Source organism: Pieris brassicae, chromosome 2 (genome assembly GCF_905147105.1).
Source record: "Pieris brassicae chromosome 2, ilPieBrab1.1, whole genome shotgun sequence".
NCBI classification, from domain to species: Eukaryota; Metazoa; Arthropoda; class Insecta; order Lepidoptera; family Pieridae; genus Pieris; species Pieris brassicae.
The window spans coordinates 22,084,391-22,102,828 of NC_059666.1; the positions used below are offsets into that span (position 1 = coordinate 22,084,391).

The window sequence follows — 18,438 nt, forward strand, 5'->3', positions numbered from 1 at the left end:
AGAACAACATACCGGTTATATTGACCAAAATCAAAGGTCCTTACTGAATTCTATTGTGTTACTATTAGGTGCTTAATAACAACGTCATCGGCTGTTACGACCAAATATGAATAATCCCTTCTATGTCGTTATAACAAATTTCTGGCAGGCAAACTACGACTATTAATTTAGTATCTGTGTCAATGTGTAAAATGTAAATCTACCGGCATTTTCCGTTGTATCATACAAGGTACATTGTATAGTCCTTTGAGACGGAGTTTGCTTAACGCGATAGCTATCAAAATACATCCTAGATCCATAAAGCTGTTTGTCAATTTCCCCATGACGCAGCGCTGTCAAAGCATAATGTTCGAGCTTGTGCACATAAACAGTTTGGGCGGACCACCCTCACCCCCCGAGGGCGGGCGGATGCCTCGAAAAGTTTGCGTTTAATGACCTTTTACTGGATAAAGATACGAACGCTTTCGTTTTATAATTTATTCAAAGATTTTTTGTGTTGAGTTTTAACGTAAAGTGTTTAGGCTTATTCATCGACGGTGCTCAATTGTTGTTACTTTTTGAAGTAAATAGACCTCCAGTTCCTGATGTTAGAGTTTATCTAAAATAATATATTAATATAAATGAAAATAAGGACATTTTCCTATTCAATTAAATTTTATCGTTTATCAATCAGTATTAGTGCACTACTAGCTGACAGAGCAATAAGGTGCGGCGCTGACTCGACAGTATTCACGAAAGCTCAGACTGCTGACTCATTGCCTCGAAGAATGATGACTCAGCTTACGACTAAAGCTTTATTTATTAAACGGTTTAGTTTGTTAGGTTTTATTGACATTGTTTACGTTTTTTGAGTAAAATGTAAAGTAAAAGTAATGTAAAGTAAAGTATGTTTACCTTGACCAATACTTAACAATAAAATTAAATTTCCCATCAAGGATTTATCTATATAGGCATATTTGCTCAAGAGTAAAATTTGGCTGAACTGTCTTGAATAATCATAATAGACGAGAATAATAATAAATGTATGTTCAATAAACGGCCTAACATTTCATTAGAGATATATTATTTTTTATAAACTGAAAATTCATTGCAGTATTAACGTTGATAAATGACTTTCGAGTTTAAAAAGTAATTACTTTAATAATGATACAATTTTAACGTCATTTGTTAAACATTCATTTGTTTCTATGGGCTAATTTCTATCAAACTTAGAATATAAATTCAATGACATAATGTTTATGTTTTAAAAGTCGATTAAGTCTACTTGGTTACTAAACGGATGCGACGTTAAAAGATTAGACACGCCCCAAATTACTTTTTAATGAGGCCCCATAACGCTCGGCTAATCATAAGAAACAATTACCATTAAATAACGTGGCTGTAAATATGAAAATAATAATGTTTTGTTATTGACTTATTCACGAGGTCATCTTGTCTTCATTTGTCACTGAAATTTTATTAAACTGAGCTGTGTAATACATACACATGTTACTATCAATTATTCAACACACAAATGCACATTATTTAAAATTTTCTTAACCTAAATAGTAGTAATAATAATTAGAAAATTTAAAATGTTTGGTCTTCTTCTATGGCAGTGTAGCTTTAACGCTGGCAGCGTTTCCACGCTGTATTGCGATTCGTTGACCGAAGAAGGTAGCAGCTCTGGGGTCTAGTTAATAATAGTTTATTATCTATTGACATTACAAATATATGTAAAGATTTGTATGTAACGTTTAAGTGTCTCTCGTCTTATCCTATGTTTATCTTTCTGTCATATTGTATTTACGCTGTGCTGAATAGAGACATATAAAATATAATTATTTCGTAATTGCTAAATTAAAAAGATAGTTTTACCATTCTGACCTCTGTATATAGCAATGTATAAATAAAATTTAAAGTTCTATATAAATTATTGCAGAGAGTAGAGCGAGAGGTTACCAAGAGTCCCGCAACGACGGGAGGAAGGAAGAAGGCAGCTGTGCGGAACAACGGACAGTTGAACAGCAGCGAACGCCCCGCACAACCTGCAGGTAAGTCATGCATCTGCAGCAGACACACTTTTCAGCCGCGTCTTACGACATTATATTCTATGCTTATTTATTTTTGATTGCCAAATGAATTATCATGAATTACCAATTATTGAGAAAAACACTTTCTCACTTCAATCCGTTCAAAAAGTGTTTTTCTTAATGTGTAAAAGCTATGTTGACAAAAGACAATACTATTACCAATTATGATAACCATTAATTAATTAACACATTTCAATAGCAGTCGCGATGTGCGTCGTTCCACAACTGAGCGTATATATAATATATAACACATTTATTAAAGTCTCAGCTAACATCGGAATACTGGGTGTTGACATATCGAATCACGTTCAGTTTCGCGGTCATTTGGTAGGGAAGGCTAAATTAGCCTCCAAAAAGCTTGGTGTGCTCAGCAAGGCGAGACGGTACTTCACTCCGGGCCACCGCTTGCAACTCTATAAAGCGCAAATTCGGCCCCACATGGAATACTGTTCTCACCTCTGGGCGGGAGCTCCTCAGTACCAGCTCCTTCCACTTGACCTTATTCAACGAAGGCAAAAAGTGCGTAGCAGTTTTTACCACGCACCACCACTGTGGAACCAGCTGCCCACTGAAGTATTTCCGAACCAATTCGACTTAGGGTCCATTTTTAAAAAGACCGGCAACGCACTCGTGAACCCTCTGGGTTTGGGAGTGTCCATGAGCGATGGTATCACTTAACATCAAGCGAGCCTCCTGCCCGTTTGCCTTCTATTACATACAAAATAAATAATTTAATTTACATAACTTATTCTCTTTAATAAACATCCTTAAGATAGGACAGTCATGCGAACAATATGACTAATAAACATTCCAACGTCCTAATAATAGCGAATAATTTAATCAAATCAACAAAATTCCTTATATGGTGGATGAAGGCATACAGTGAGGGTTTTAAGTGGCATTTTTACAATTATTTATTATCCTTACTTTATACTTGATATTGAATAGAGCGTAGATTGAATAGTAGTTGTATAGGAATTTAAGTATTGAAAAACCTATTGAAAATCTAACGTAAAGGATATAAAAATACCGCAGTTTCTCTTAATGGCTTCATACCAACCTATTGAAAGTAACTTGTATAGAGCCGTAGGAAACTGTATGTCACAATAATTTTCGAATATGCATTCTGACCGCATATTAAAGGCAGCGATAATAATTGCTCTAATTTGTGTTTTAATTGAGAAATTATTTCCATCATACTTGCTAAGTCAAAACTTTTATCGTAAGTTGAATTTTTAATTTGTATGATTTATGACTAGTCGATTAAGAAGAGTGGCGGAGATTTTCTTGCCAGTTCTTCTTGCCCGCTCTGCGCCCTTGACTTGCGAACTGGTAGTAAATGTAAATTCAGAATCAAATGTAACTTCTTTTCTGATGTCCATAAGTGTACTTCGATACCTATATGAATTGTTATTTTGAGTTTGAGTTTAAATATATATTAAGCATTGTAAATACGAAACACCTATATACGTAATTATGAAATATACAATTTTTTTATAGGAAATATAAAAATACCGCTTCCGCTTTAATTATTGTATAGATCGAACGGTTTAGTATGGATATCACGAAGCCTCAAAGGTCCATGGGGTGTTTTCCAGTTTAATACGAGAATATTGACCATTCGGCTCCACTGATTCAGTTCCCAAATGGGATTGGATGTGCTATTCAGAGATTCCCATTGATTTGAATGTAATTATGCCATTGCAGACCGGTCTAGTACTGGGGGTACCATGTAATGGAAATAATTTTAGAATATTTTAACGTATAATGAAGTCAGAAAACTAATTCATCAAACTATTATTTTCGTTCTACTACTACTAGTTTTCTTCTTCTTTCTGTAGTTCTTCATAGATTTTTGTCTTACTTTGATTTACATTATGAGTGCTACATATTAAGGATTACACTAAATCCATGTTTAATATTAGTGCACTACCTCCAAATTCATCCACTAGTCTCTTATCATCACTCTTACTGGTCACTGGTGTCTGTTTTCTCTTTTTTCTTCCCACTCAGATATTTCCAGTAAATTTTTAGGTAATTGTGGTTATTAAATGTTACGCCCATTTTTACTTTCGTGTCTTTATAGTGAACAAAACAATCCTGAATTAAGCTTTATTTTACATTTTTCCTGGCACCGCAAGGCACGAAACGTAAATTATTTTGTATACAGTATGATTTATTAAATTCATATGTTAATGAAGGTTTTAACTTGATTACGAAATATAGTAGGCATCTATCTTAACAAGTTTTAACCGCGTAAACTCACTTTATACAGTAAATAAATTTTACGTAACATGTCATACAGTTTTTTTTATGTTTTATTTTGGGTCGGGCATAAATCCGAGAGTCCCTACTTTCTCTAATGGACGGCTGTGACTGGCGATTGCAGTCAAGATGGATGGCATCCATTTGTGATGAAATGGAATCGGAACATGTGTGTATTTCACACGAAAACATTATTTGTTTTGTACGAATTTCTAAAAAGGATTAGGTATCTACATGTTCCTTTAAAATTTGCGAATCGAACTAAAATACTTGTATTAAATAAATATTCTCTAATTTGTACTTTCAATGCCAAAACATTCCGCAAAATGTCAATACTATCCATATTAAGTAAGTTAAAGGTCACGAAAACAATAAGGACGTATGTATAATTAAAAAAAGTATTTCTTGTTTTCCTCCAATATTCTTGCTCAAGTCCGCATTGTCCTTTTAAAGTTGTTTTAAAAACCTTCAACATTTTTGTATGTATTTTTCTATTCTTCTCGCATCTGTCGACTGATATCAAATAATTCAACACGCGTCTTTGGGCTAAAAGGTTATCCTTTGACTGAAATATTGTATCCAAGATAAAGTCAGATAAAACGTGCTTTCATTTCGCTGCGTGTTCGTGACAGGCTGTGACGTCACAGGAAGGCTGTGCCGGCGGCCATGTAAATGTTCTAACAATGCCTTCATAATGATCTTTAAATTGAAGTTCTTCTATAGCGTCGCCATTATCTCTCCTAACACATTATGTATTATTAATATATAAACGGTTACGAACATTATCATATCGTTAAAACTGCGAACCCTCTTTTGACATTGTAATTTTTCATGAATGAGTCGTATTCATTATTCTCGAATTATTCAAAATAAATTAAATTTCGTAACCGTGACCGATTCCTATTTACATAATAAAGAGTTGTCGGACATCTTGTGTTCCAACGGAAACCTTACGTAATCTGGTGACTGCTACTTTCTAAATAAATATTAAAACGTGTAGATTTATTGTCCCCTCTTCTTTGTCTTTATTGAAAGTTGGAGATCTATCTTTTTGTTTGCTCTCCCTCTTTGCGTCATGTTATTATTAGCTAGCATTTGCAGTATCTATATATGTTTTATTATTAGTAATCACACCAAAAAACATCGTTTCGTATGCGTGAACTCAAAATTTATTTTAGCGTCTACTTAATCAGCAATCATTAGCTTCAAAGTAATCTATATCATTTATATTTGATAAAGTTTGTGGTAATATATAAAATGTTCCAGTATAATAATGCGAATTATTTAAATTACTCGACCCAAGTTGGGAACTATGTAATGTATTCTGACAGTCGGCAACTTTATATTGGTTTCCAAGTTCTGAACACTCGAGTTCCGAACAAATATTGCTTGGATCGTTTTAACTTTTGTTCATCGAAGTTGGGTCACTTTCGCTGTATAAGCTGCACTGTCTTGCTTTAATTGTAAACGTGTTAAAAAGAATCAATTACCATTTATTTAGCCTTGTTATACATTAATTAAAATAAAACCTTTTTATGTCTGGGCCTCAGATTTCTTTATCGGCTTCATGACCATGTGTCAATATAATAGGCAAGTAGGTGATCAGGCTCCTGTGTCTGACTAACGCTGTCAACTTTCGGTCTAAAGCGAGCTGGTTTCCTTACGATTGAGCGAACGTTAAATGTGCCAAGTCTATTGGTGCACAGCTAGGGATCGACGTGGGGGATGAGAGTCGCACACCGAAGCCAACACTGCTCTTTGCTCCAGTTAAAAGATGAAATTACATAGATATGCAAACATATTCACAGTGTAGATAGTATGTGTACTTATTTAATTGCTTTGAAACAAGATAGCAATGTACAATGCAGAAAGAACGAACAAAGACACTGTTAGTTTGTAGAGGCTTGAATAAATATTGCTAAGTAATGATAATCTGTAGATAGCACAGGAAGTTCATTAACATATACAAGCCTCATCGTGTTCAGACAGATTTAACAGGAGACATGGAAACGACAGTCCTTTGTGTCAGTTAAACGGAATTCGGATATTGGTTCAGCTTCCACGGCCTAGCCTCGCTTGTTTACTGAACAAATTGCTTTTAATTGATTTTGCCGACCACCATTGTAGCCCGTGGCAAGTCTTTCCAATTTTTTACCGAGTAACGTTCCGTTTAATGAAACTTCGTTGCTGGATGTTTTCGTTAATCGCGCTAATATTAAGATCGATTAAAATGTATCAATATGTTACTCTTGTTATTGTTTCGTTAATAATTCTTGCAGATTTAATTAATATTGGCTCAATTTACATTATTTATTGTGTTTATGCGACGGCGAGGTCAATATTTCCATTAATTTAAGGCCAGAATCAATTTGGTCTACACGAAACCAGTTATGTTATTTTGGTTTTATATTTGTGGCATACAAATTGTGGTATTTAATTTGCTTTACTAGAGGTCGTTTGCTGAGATAAAACGTATTTTCGCTATAAAGATTAATTGTAGAGATGGGCTGGTATGTTGTGACTATGTAACGAAGTAATCTGCATTTTGGCAGTGTGTTATGTGAAGTTTTGCGTATATATTCAGGTTGTTGGTGCAAGTTTTGCATAAATTTACACATTTACCGTTAAATTCACTGATATTCCACAATTTCTACATAACAATGAGGCTGTTGCAAATACTTTTGCGGTCAAGGTTAATTTTTATTGGTTTTAAAATAATAACCGAGGAACATTCATTAATGAAAAGTATTAAAATGTTTCGATAGACACACACAACGCTCATTCCCCATTTGTGCAAAACAAGCACACAAACACGTTTCGCGTGTATAGAGCTTATACCAGTACCCTTGTGAAGTTGGAATAAGTAACAATATTAAATTTGCATGCCGACGAAGCCTGTGGGGAACGGCCGGGAGCCGTGGGCGTCGGGGTGAAAGGGGGTATGTGTCATGAGCGCATGCTTACTTCTGTGGGGTCCGGGTGGCAGTCGTGCAGGAATGCGATGTGTTCACTTCACCCCAATCCCTAAATTCTAATCCACCTGATTCTAATGAGGTGAAACGATGCGTATATAATTCGATGTTTTGGCTATTTGTTTGTGCCACGTGAAACGGAACGAATGATTGAGTACTGAAATCATGACAGCCACGCATCCGGCTGCAATTATGTGAAGGTCAGTGACTCGTAACTCGCAAGACACGTGAATCACTCCGGCTTAATTAAAAAAGAAAATACTCGTTGCGTGGGCTTCGTGTAATCTACTCCGTAATTTGCAATACAAACACTTCATTATGTTTAGATACCGTTTACCGATCAATAGGCTTCATTGTGTAGTGTTCATTATCATAATGTTGATGATCGCGGTGTTCTAATACATTTCGGGAGGTAAAATTATAAGGGAACACTTGGACATCAAGCTGCTTTGATTTAATTTCTCCTCTACTTACTGTTAATCCTATTAACATTGCCGTGAAACCACCTAAATGATTTAAAAATATACCAAAATGAGTCACAGTTGTGATTTGCGATGACCGATAGATTGCTTGGGAATAAAATGGATGTATGCATAGATTAGTTTGAAGATTACAAGAACAATGGTCGGGGAAATCGACACCGTGAAACCCGAGCGGCACCTGCGTAAGCATAATAAGTCGTATCGTGAACGTCACGTAGTCGTTACGTAAAGAACAATGCCCGGCTGAGAACGCGGCCGTGAACGCGACGCGAATCTATACAAGATCTATTTTATTGCGCTTATGCATTCAAAACATTTCTACACAAATTCGATATTGAATTGCAAATATAAGATACCGTTTCCGTCGCTGTCCACTGTATGAATAGGAATTTACATATTCACTCTTTCTGAATTTGTTTCGTCCAAATCGCGTGTAATGTTTGCTGAGTATCAATTTCGTTGTGTTCATTGTTTTCTGCGTTATTACTTGTTTTATGAATTGTTTTCACTAAGAAGCTTTACAAGAGTTCAGCAGCAAAATTTGACATTATTAGATTTTAATTATGTACTTTCAACCCGGGCTTTACCGTTACTTGAGCTGCTGCATTTATCTCAGTCATGAATCTAGATTCTTCAGCTATTGTAATTGGTTCTCTTATCTTGCTTGAAACTTTATTGAACAGACTCGATTTATAAGTGTAGAATTTCTCGTCCTTATACTCTTTGTTGGTTTTTCGTTTTTATATTTTAATGAAGCGTCGATGCAAATATTTCTTGGTGAAGATTTAATTAGTCTAGACCTGAATAATCGATAAATTGTTCGTAGCGTAGGTGTTCAAGTAACAAGCCGATGTTAACATCTATCTAACAATTTAATTTGTAAATATGTTTTTCTCTCAATGATGGAGGTGACTCCAGTTCCGTTATGCCTTTTATTCGTCCCCTATTACATCTGAACATAAAACCGGTTTTGCAGTATAATTGTTGGGTGAGCCACGTTTTACTCCGTCTCCTTTATGGTATGCCTATCTCCTTCTAATCTGCCCTAAGATCGGTTTAACTATAAGCCCAATGGTCCCTTCGAATGAAATTTCGTCGTAATCGGTTCTCTGAAAAATTTATCACAACCCTTTCTTTAGAATCTCGCCCGTTTTTATGGTTGGCGGCTGCGTGGGTCGTTATTTAGTTGATTGTTGCCGTAAATCTGTGTTGTTTTCGCGAATCGCAGTGCTATTTTATCAAAAAACTTTTTATTGACCAACAAGAAATCGCAATATCAATTAGCTGTCACGAGATAACGACCGAGACGTCCAAGGTGAACAAATAGTGGCCAGATAGTTCCATTGACCTTTAGGTGATAATTATCCACAGGTCTATGAAGTGTTTGACTTACAAGCTAAATTATGAGACAATTGATTCATTTTGCTGATATTTTTTTATAGAAAAATGCAAATAAATGTTATTACTTTGTTTAGTGCACCCGATATTATTAAAAAATATATAAAAAAGTATACTTTTTATACGCTTTTATATACAAAAAAAGTTCACAGTAAAGAGTCCGAATTTACATGACATGCCTATTATAATATTATGTTGACTTAATTGTCTAATGTACTACGTATAGAGAATTTAAACTAAGCTAATGCTCATTAACAGTCTTAGTGTTCTATAATGTTTTGACACTTTCGTGTGTCCGAGATACCGCAGAACAGTTTCAAATTAAAGGTTTTGTTCTCTTTATCAAGATTGCATCTTAATTGGGTATTCTAAATTTTTCTATTTTTTTGTCCCAAGAGTGCAAGGTTAAAATTCAAATACTTGCAAAAATTTCCTCCCACATGACTAAACAACCATGCAATTATGTAATCACTTTATTAATATTGAGCGCGTGATTGATGCCCGAGGTCTTGCGTGCACTCTTTGTGACGGATGTTCATTGTGCGTGTTTGTAATATACAATATATTGATTTTACTTTACCCAACGATGTTGGCTTTAACTTGATGAAGCTCCACTCTGCCAGTCTTAATGAATTTTATCTTTTCTTTGTTTTGTTTTAAAGAATAATATTATCTAAATCATGGTTTGTTACATTTAGTTTGTGTCAATCAAGCCTGCCTACCTTATGGACCAGGCAATAGATACTTAAGCCAGTATGTTGTGACGCTCCATCTAACTCAATTGTTGTATATCGAGTATGTTAACGCGATCGTTTTCGTTTAACTGCATGTGGGTTAAATCAATTAACATCACGATATCTAGACATCCGCCAAGATTCGCTCATCTCGAATATAAATTGAATTTTAATGCTCTCCAAATTAATTCGTGTCGAGAGACGCGTGAAACATTGCTACGGATATGAGCTATTAAATATTTAATCTATTTTTAAATAGTCTGTGAACTAGTAACGAATCATTGCATATAATAATTGTATATTCAAAATGTTTATGGCATATAAAGCATTTTATATTTTTTGGGTCTGGGACTCTGGGGATCATTTGTTAATCCAATAGGCAAGCAGGAGATCATCCTTCTGTGCGTAACGCACGCCGTGAACTTTTTAGGTCTAAGCCAGTTTCCCCTCGATGTTTTCCTTCACCATTCGAGCAAATGTTAAATGCGCACATAGAAAGAAAATCCATTGGTGCACAGCCGGGGATCGAGCCTACGACCTCAGGGATGACAGTCGCCCGCTGAAGCCTCTAGGCTTTTATTATCGTCAATAAAACTTATTACAGTAGAATTTTAAGTCGACAAACAAGTTTGTCATTAGATTATTACCACAAGACAACAATCATAACATTCGTAATAATTGTGCAAACAGCATTTCAAATAACAGATACACGCAGTGAAGTTTCCTTAGGAAAAATACAAGGTTTCAAAAGATAATTAAATGATCGTAGCAATTGATTAGATGAAAGTAAACAATTGCAAATCGTAAGTATTTATAAGAATAGCAATCCTTTGCAAAGTTATACGTAATGGAATGTTCAGATGCGTCTGCGAATATATGAAACATAGATTTTAATTGTAATAATAACAACTGGGTCATAAGTAGTTACAAATGTTAAATTATTGAGTCTGTTGGTGGGTGCACATTGTACAAAATGGCGGCGCGCAGTAATGGCTGCCGGCCTTGGGCTTGCTCGCAAACGCAATCAACTTATTATTCAATCTCATGTCGCGAATTGGTCCGAGGTCCAACGGCCGTTGAACTTACAAAGCCGCTCTATTCATGTTTTGCCATGCATTAATAAAACAGATAATTATCTAATGTTCTTTTTTATAAAATTAAGTGCTTTTAGACATTATCATTAGGATTAGGTAATGCTGACTGAATCAGAACTAACAAAGAGTAGCGAAAATCAAATTTTAAACATTGGCTAACAACTTACGGTACAGAAATACGTTTGTATTCTTAATAGGATCACAGAGCAAGGTAGAAAAGTAATTTAAATTTTAAAAGAAAATATGTCAGCCAGCGGTCTTGCAGCATTTCAAAGGTCGTCGTCTTTGAAGCGTTACGCGTTGACGCAAATCCGACACAGTCCGTTATGTCCTCCCACAGAACAATAGGCTGGTTCGCGCTACTCCTCTAATGAGAAATGTTTGTTTTTCAGTTTCATACAATAGCTCTCTTACTTTCATTATTAACGTTTTTGACGTACGTGTTAATAAACTCTCAAATCGTCGATTATTCACGGTTTTCACTGTTCAAAGCGTAATCGATATCGATAATCGAAAAAAAGTGGCAGATGAAAGTCTGTCAAGCCTCTTCTTACTCCACTAGTAATAATTTATATCATAAATCAATAAGCGTAAATGAACTTGTACACGTAAAGGTCACTGACAGTATTAATTTGAAAATCGAATAAGGGATTACGAAATTAGACTTTAATTTAGCAACGTTCCTTCGACCTTGATTGAAGGCTCATTAGACAGTCAAAGTCGAGACATACTCTGCGAACCGGTCGTGATTCCGCTTGATTTATACCTCATGCTTCACAAAGAGATTTTTTCTTAAGACCGGTTTCTCTGCCTGGTTTTGTTGTGCTACCTGGATCGATAAAAAACAGTGTCCGTTTTAATGGTAATAATAATTCAGAGCATTCCTTTGAGCACGCGGTCGTGATGTGGAAACATGATGCCCCTTTGTATTAATGAATGTGACCTGATTTACGAGACCTTTGCTTTCAGCGCTAATTGAATGCTTTAAATAACTATTATTTTACGTATCTTGGCAGAGATATGCAAAGTTTTATTTATTTACAAAACACAATACTGTCCTAACAGGTGGCCCTGAATTGACAAGAATGCATAACCAATAAAAATTACACACGTAACAAAGAGCAATTATAAGAAATTAATTAGGAAAAACAAAATATAAAAATTAACTAACTACTACGGCCAGTCACAAATAAAAGAACTTTGATCAGTTCACTCAAAGAACAATAAAAGAGGTCCGTTAACCTTTGTAATTCGTTAACTAAAGTTATCATGTTTGTATGTAAATAGCAACTTACTGAGTCGATTATCTCGTTTTCCGCATACAAATGACATGTACCAATTATGGACATTGATGCTCCAACGACCTCTACTTGACATTGCTCGACACTAACCAGTTTTTGTCAATTTTTTTGTTCAATATTTATCAGCCGCCACCTAAGCACCTGCCGCGGTCGTTACCCTTAGAAAAACTCCCCTCCTAACAAAAGATACCCCTAGTATTATTCTTACTTATAATTATGGTTCACAAAGCGTTTCGGCTAGAAAGGCCGTGCTCAGTACAAAAAATTGCCCCCAAATTCTTTTGAAAAGAACATTCTGAGTATACCTGTTTTTTTATTGATGAAAAAATGTAAACAATTCTTTCCGCAAGGGATAAGTACTTTTTATGGTGTGTGATGTTTTTTGTTTAAATCACAAAATGACGTAACCGCTACTACACAAGTTGCGTAAAATATTATGTATTGTTTCGAATTTTTTTAGAGCCGTTTTCGGTATTGTAAAATATTGTTTATAGATTCATAAAAGTTATTTTTGAATTATTTTTCATTAAGCGCAATTTTTACCGCAGTGGTTGGTATTCGTCAAAGGTTCAAAATCTTTTTACCAAGTTTTATGTAATACTAGTTGCCCCCGCGAACTTCGTTTTGTCATAATATGTTTTTTTACTTTGCCTACCTTTTTAGTAGGTGTATACCAACGCATGGAACATGCTATGCTACCATAAAGACTGTTCGCTTTTCCGGAACAAAAGAAGGAAACTCAAGTAAATTTAAAAAAAATTAATCGACTTAGTCCTAGTCCTAATAGTCTTAGTCTACGAGTTTTGCGCTTAGCAACATATATTGTGATTACATATGTTACGATTTTTTTATTTCAAAGCATTTATTTATTTAGAATACAATCTAAACTCAAAACAACAGGCTACAAGGAAACATTCTGTAAAATGCACTCGTACTAGTAAAACTAACTTGTGTTCCAGTATAATGAACTTTGAAACGCAATTTGATTGCAATTCCGAACCATAATCAGCAAAGATTAAAGTCTAGATTGACAATATTATAAATAAAACTCGATTGTCTTCAATGTTACTAATATATTCCTTAAATATGACAATAAAAAAACATGTATAATAGTTCAAATAGAGTACAGAGCGATATATGATCTCATAAATATTGCGGAACGTAATCAAAGAAATTGTTGAGGGTCATAAATCTTGTGTACGTTTAGTTCTACTGAGAACTTGTGAATATGCCAAAGGTATTTTACGTATTCCACAGTAACATTTTAAACCTTTGCTTTTACTTTAGATTAAATAATTCATTGAATCAACATAGTTATAAAGAAAGATAGAAAACTGCCAATTGAAAGTTTAACCAGGCCATACTTGTCCCATACACTAAAGTGATACGTAACGAAGCTTTCTGTATTTTCACTATGATTTTTCTTCTCCTATGACTAAGACAAGTTTATTATAACGTTTTATTAATATCTTTCCTGCATCCAAATTGACGTACCTATATTCAAACGACTCTAAGGGTCGAGTAGGATATATACTAGGATATAAATCGATGATAACTAGAATAATTATATGTATTTAAGTCAACAGCATACGCTGAATGGAACACTATTTATTTTATTTTATTTATGTTAGTACCATACCTAAAAAAACTCTTATGCGCAACTATTTATAATTATCTCATATAAAACAATACATAGAAAAATATAATACAACATTAAACAGTTATAATTTGAAATATTTACAAAAAGAATGACTATTGAGTCAAAACGTTTATATCTAGGTTGTTCATTAATTGTTTCCATACATTATGCCATGTGATTTTTTGTGAGGTTAGTTTACGCTGAGGGTAGGGTTAGCAACGGCACGGTTGACTCCACTTACGAAAACAAGTACTTGTTTTCACTGACCAAGACATCTGTAAAGCCTTTAAACATAAATTAAATGTTATGTATGTTATAAACAAGTTTGTAGTAATGTATTTGACCTAAGATATTTGTGTAATAATTGAAAGTTTTGCAGTGACCCGAATGACATACGCGTCCACTTATGATAATGTGTTTTGGTAACATCAACCACTCGACTCGGATGTCCAATTTCTTCTAAATGTAAGATAACTCTGTTTTGACTGTGTCATGTGGCTGTTATAATGAATTTGACATATGATATTTTTGTGCACTTTAGCGCGTGATTTCTTTAAATTTTGTTCGATGTATTTATCTAAGTGTTGGGCTGTACTCATTTTTTATAAAAAACTTTATAAACTCTGACGTTGGCACAGTGGCTTAAAGGTGTGATATCAAGCCATAGGTTGTCTGTTCAAATCCCGGCTTTCACGAATATGCCCACAAGTAACACTTACTGAGGCAGGCTGAAATCGTAAGGCAACCAGTAGTTCTCATACCCCAAAATCAACATAAAAATGGACGACAATCTTAATATAATAAATAAATAATCAAAGAAACATATCGAAACTGAAGTCGAGATATTTTCATGACGACTTTCTTAGAGTCTCATAGAAAAATGAATAACAACGATACAAAGTTGAAGACACAATAACTTTCCCTTATTTGAATAATGTTGTGCAAATGAGCCACACCCTACTTGGTTCATAAATTACAATCGATTTGTTAAATCAAGATCGATTGATACCAATTTCAGATTCTTAAATGAATTGGATTTGAATAATTATATTTGTCTATTTTAATATTTATTTTATTTAAATAGTACATACTTACGTCAAGTCTTATATTTTTTTGGCAAATAATAAAAATCTCCTTTTTAATAACATTAAATGTATGTACTAAAATGGAGTAAATTTTTACTTAAAATGTTTCTAGGACTAGCCTGCTGTTTATTTTTTAAGCTATTTTTGATAATTGTACCCTTAGATACTTGGTCAAAATTGAGCATTCTAATAGTGAAACAACATTAGCAATTGATTGTGTTTATTCCTTACAAATTTAGAACTACAAATCTTTCCTCATAATATTAGATAAGCTATGTATAAATAGACAAACAATAGGAACCATTCGCAGCCCATGTGAATGATTTTACGCAAGGTCAATCAATAATATCATCAAAGCGTATTAGAATATCTTGGCTCAACACAACCATACTGTTTATCGTGGGGTCTGCTATAACTGCCTCACGTGTCTAATAAGGATGGATTTATTTATACAATGACCTCGATTCAGGGGTTATTATGAGCGTAATGTCTCGGTTTAAATGTCTTTGTTCGACTCATCAACTACGCTGTATTTGCATTGACATGGTTTAAAACAATTCATCAGATTTTAATGTAGTCCTGTCTTATCTCTCCTACAAAATACATTTCTAATTAACTGTCAAATAAATATATACATCAGATACATTTCAATTATTAACTGTTCAACTGTGCGTCGTTCCCGATAAGCTAACAGCTGATTTAAAAAAACAGGGCAGTTTTTGTAGTTTCCTCTATGATATTGTTCGAAGGATGTCAATATTTAACTTAATTTATACCAATTAGCATCTGTATTAAAGTATTTTTTTTAAATTTCATTGTCGATAAGAACGAAAGATTTTTTTGTTGTCGAATCTTTATAAGGAATAAAAAGTTTTTTGTAAGGATTTAGCAGTTGTTCTGGACGATATTTTTCACTTCGATATAGTTATCTCTATTAGACATCTATGATAAATGTAATCTGTCAAAAATACCGTCTAAAGTATGTTTATCTTGTCTCGTATCGTCGCATGCCTGATAGCTTCTAAATACAAGGTTATGCCAGTTTACAACAATAAATGTTATGATTGATAAAAAATTGCTCAAATAGAAACAGTTTTTCAATAAATTTCATTTTCAATTATGTATTTAAAATACATGTATTCTAAAAGCTACGCTCGCACGAGCATTCTGGTTTTTATGATGTCAATGAAGGCGAGCCGCATCAAAGATATTTTTTATAAAGAAATAAGGAAAAACAGTTGTAATAATCCAGCTGAATACTGTGCATATATAGCTTCCTTAAATACAATACAAAATAATTTTGAATCAAAACGCCAATTAAAATATTTATAGACTAAACGATAATACAGAAAGAATGAGTGTGTGTTAAAATTTGTTTGAATTAGACAAGTTTCACAGTTTATTTCGGTAATTAGATTTAAATAGATGACCTTTGAAGTCAGTTACCGAATATTTGTTTGAACTCGTAATTTTATGAGCTACTTAAGTCGCTTATATAGCAATAGTTATTTTAACGTTTCAGATAAACTTTTAACCCTAACAACGTGCCATTTGATAACCGCTCCCAATTTCCATTTATTTAATTAACGTCGTAATATCATTATCAGATAAGTTTTTATAATTTAGGATAATTGTATTAATTTATCATAAAGTTATTTAAAGGTTACAACGATTGTACTTTCCACCTTGTTATTTCAATTATGGGGGGTTATCATAATAAAACGAAGGTCACAGTTCATTTCGAAAATATCGGCCGATTCCTATAATATTTAGTTTACGACTCTTGAAACTTATTTTTTAGAACAATATTCTACCGTACTAAATTGTTAAGAAGTTTTCCTAGAAGTAACATTTTTATGTTCTGTGCATTTCTAGAAATAAAAAAAACCATATAAACATAAAGATTATTTGATAAATTGTTTAGTATTAAACAATTCATCAAATAATCTTAACTTTTTGTTTGGTTTTTTCCAGGTATGCAGACGTGCTGTGGTAATATTATAAATTAGCGTAAATAACTATACTGGTATAGATTATCAACTTACCACTAAATACGTAATTATAATTTATTTGCAAGAATATGGTACAAAAATGTTATGGTGGTACAATCAAAAGTTCGCATATTCTGCAACACATAATGGCGTGCAAATTTCTCTTAAAAGGTTTAATAGAAGTTATGTACATGATGAGTCATTATAGTCAATTCTTATATTAAATTATCACTTCACTAGTAGTACGTTATCGTTAATTATAATCTTTAACGCAAATAATAATTAAAAGAATAATTCATTTTCAGTAGGAAGGAAGATCTTGGAATGCTTTTGATAAATTATTATAAACCTTGATTGACAAAAGGTTTTTTCCTATACAATAACAGATAATTTTTTGACACAGCCAATATCTCTCCATGTCTACTTCGTCATTTGTCCATTCTTGTTGATTTAAAATTATTAGGTTCTTGTTAACGAATAAGGAAATTTCTTATGGAGTAAACGTTTTCACAATATTAATCAGTTGTGAGCAGAATGTTATTTAAAATGCCATTAACAATTTCGAAGAAAACCTCGGCATGTAATAGCATAAAATAAGTTGGCCTGGATGACCTTCGCCGAACTCCGCAATGCAGACTTATCGTATTTGAACTTTGTAAAGACCAACTTTTATGATAGCATAGAAAAGTTATGAACTGAAATTATCGATGGCGTAGGGACCTTTTATGTTCGCTATTAGAACATATATCAGGAATGTTATTATTGACATCAAGTGATAATTGATTAGAAAACAAAAGAAACGCGATTGCAAACACCTAAGTAAAAAATCAAACAGTGGCGCTACCTTTTTAGGTCTGAGCCCCAGATTCCTGATCCCTAATCAGCCTCCTAAAAGACCCGTCGACTACTTGGATTTTCAAGCCTGTTTCCTCAAGATTCTCTCACGGTTCAACCGAGTCCATAAAGTCCATTGGTGCCCAGTCGGAGATCAGGCACTCAGCTTGCACTCAGCTCATTAAACTATCCAAAAATATATAATGTATATATATCATATATTAAGTCTAGTTAACCCTTAAATTTGGTCTACTAAATAGAAGTTGTTCTGCTTAAAACAAATTGTTAACGATTTCCGCTTCATCTGTGCTCAGTGACCGTGTAACAAACGCTATCAGCCTCTTTATAATCTTCGGAATTATCAGATTATACTAAACATTTACATATAAACAATGAAGCAATATATTCATATCGTCACAATAACCTACTATTTAGTGGAATGTTGTGATTCATACTTGTAACACGTTTATGGCAATTTATTATACTTCGCTTTATGTTATTTACAAATACATACATTAACTTTAATGATATATAACTATGCTTTAACTTATAAACTTACGTATACAGGGTA

The 18,438-nt window shown here is 33.7% G+C and overlaps 1 protein-coding gene across 1 annotated transcript in view; it reads left to right on the top strand.

Annotated features, from left to right (window-relative positions):
* LOC123720840 (lysine-specific demethylase 3A) overlaps positions 1-18,438 on the top strand; it is a 137,070-nt gene that overhangs the window by 74,095 nt on the left and 44,537 nt on the right. The window contains exon 7 of the mRNA XM_045677629.1: positions 1,922-2,033. Coding sequence (XP_045533585.1) covers positions 1,922-2,033 — 112 coding nt within the window. The remainder of the gene's footprint in view (positions 1-1,921; positions 2,034-18,438) is intronic.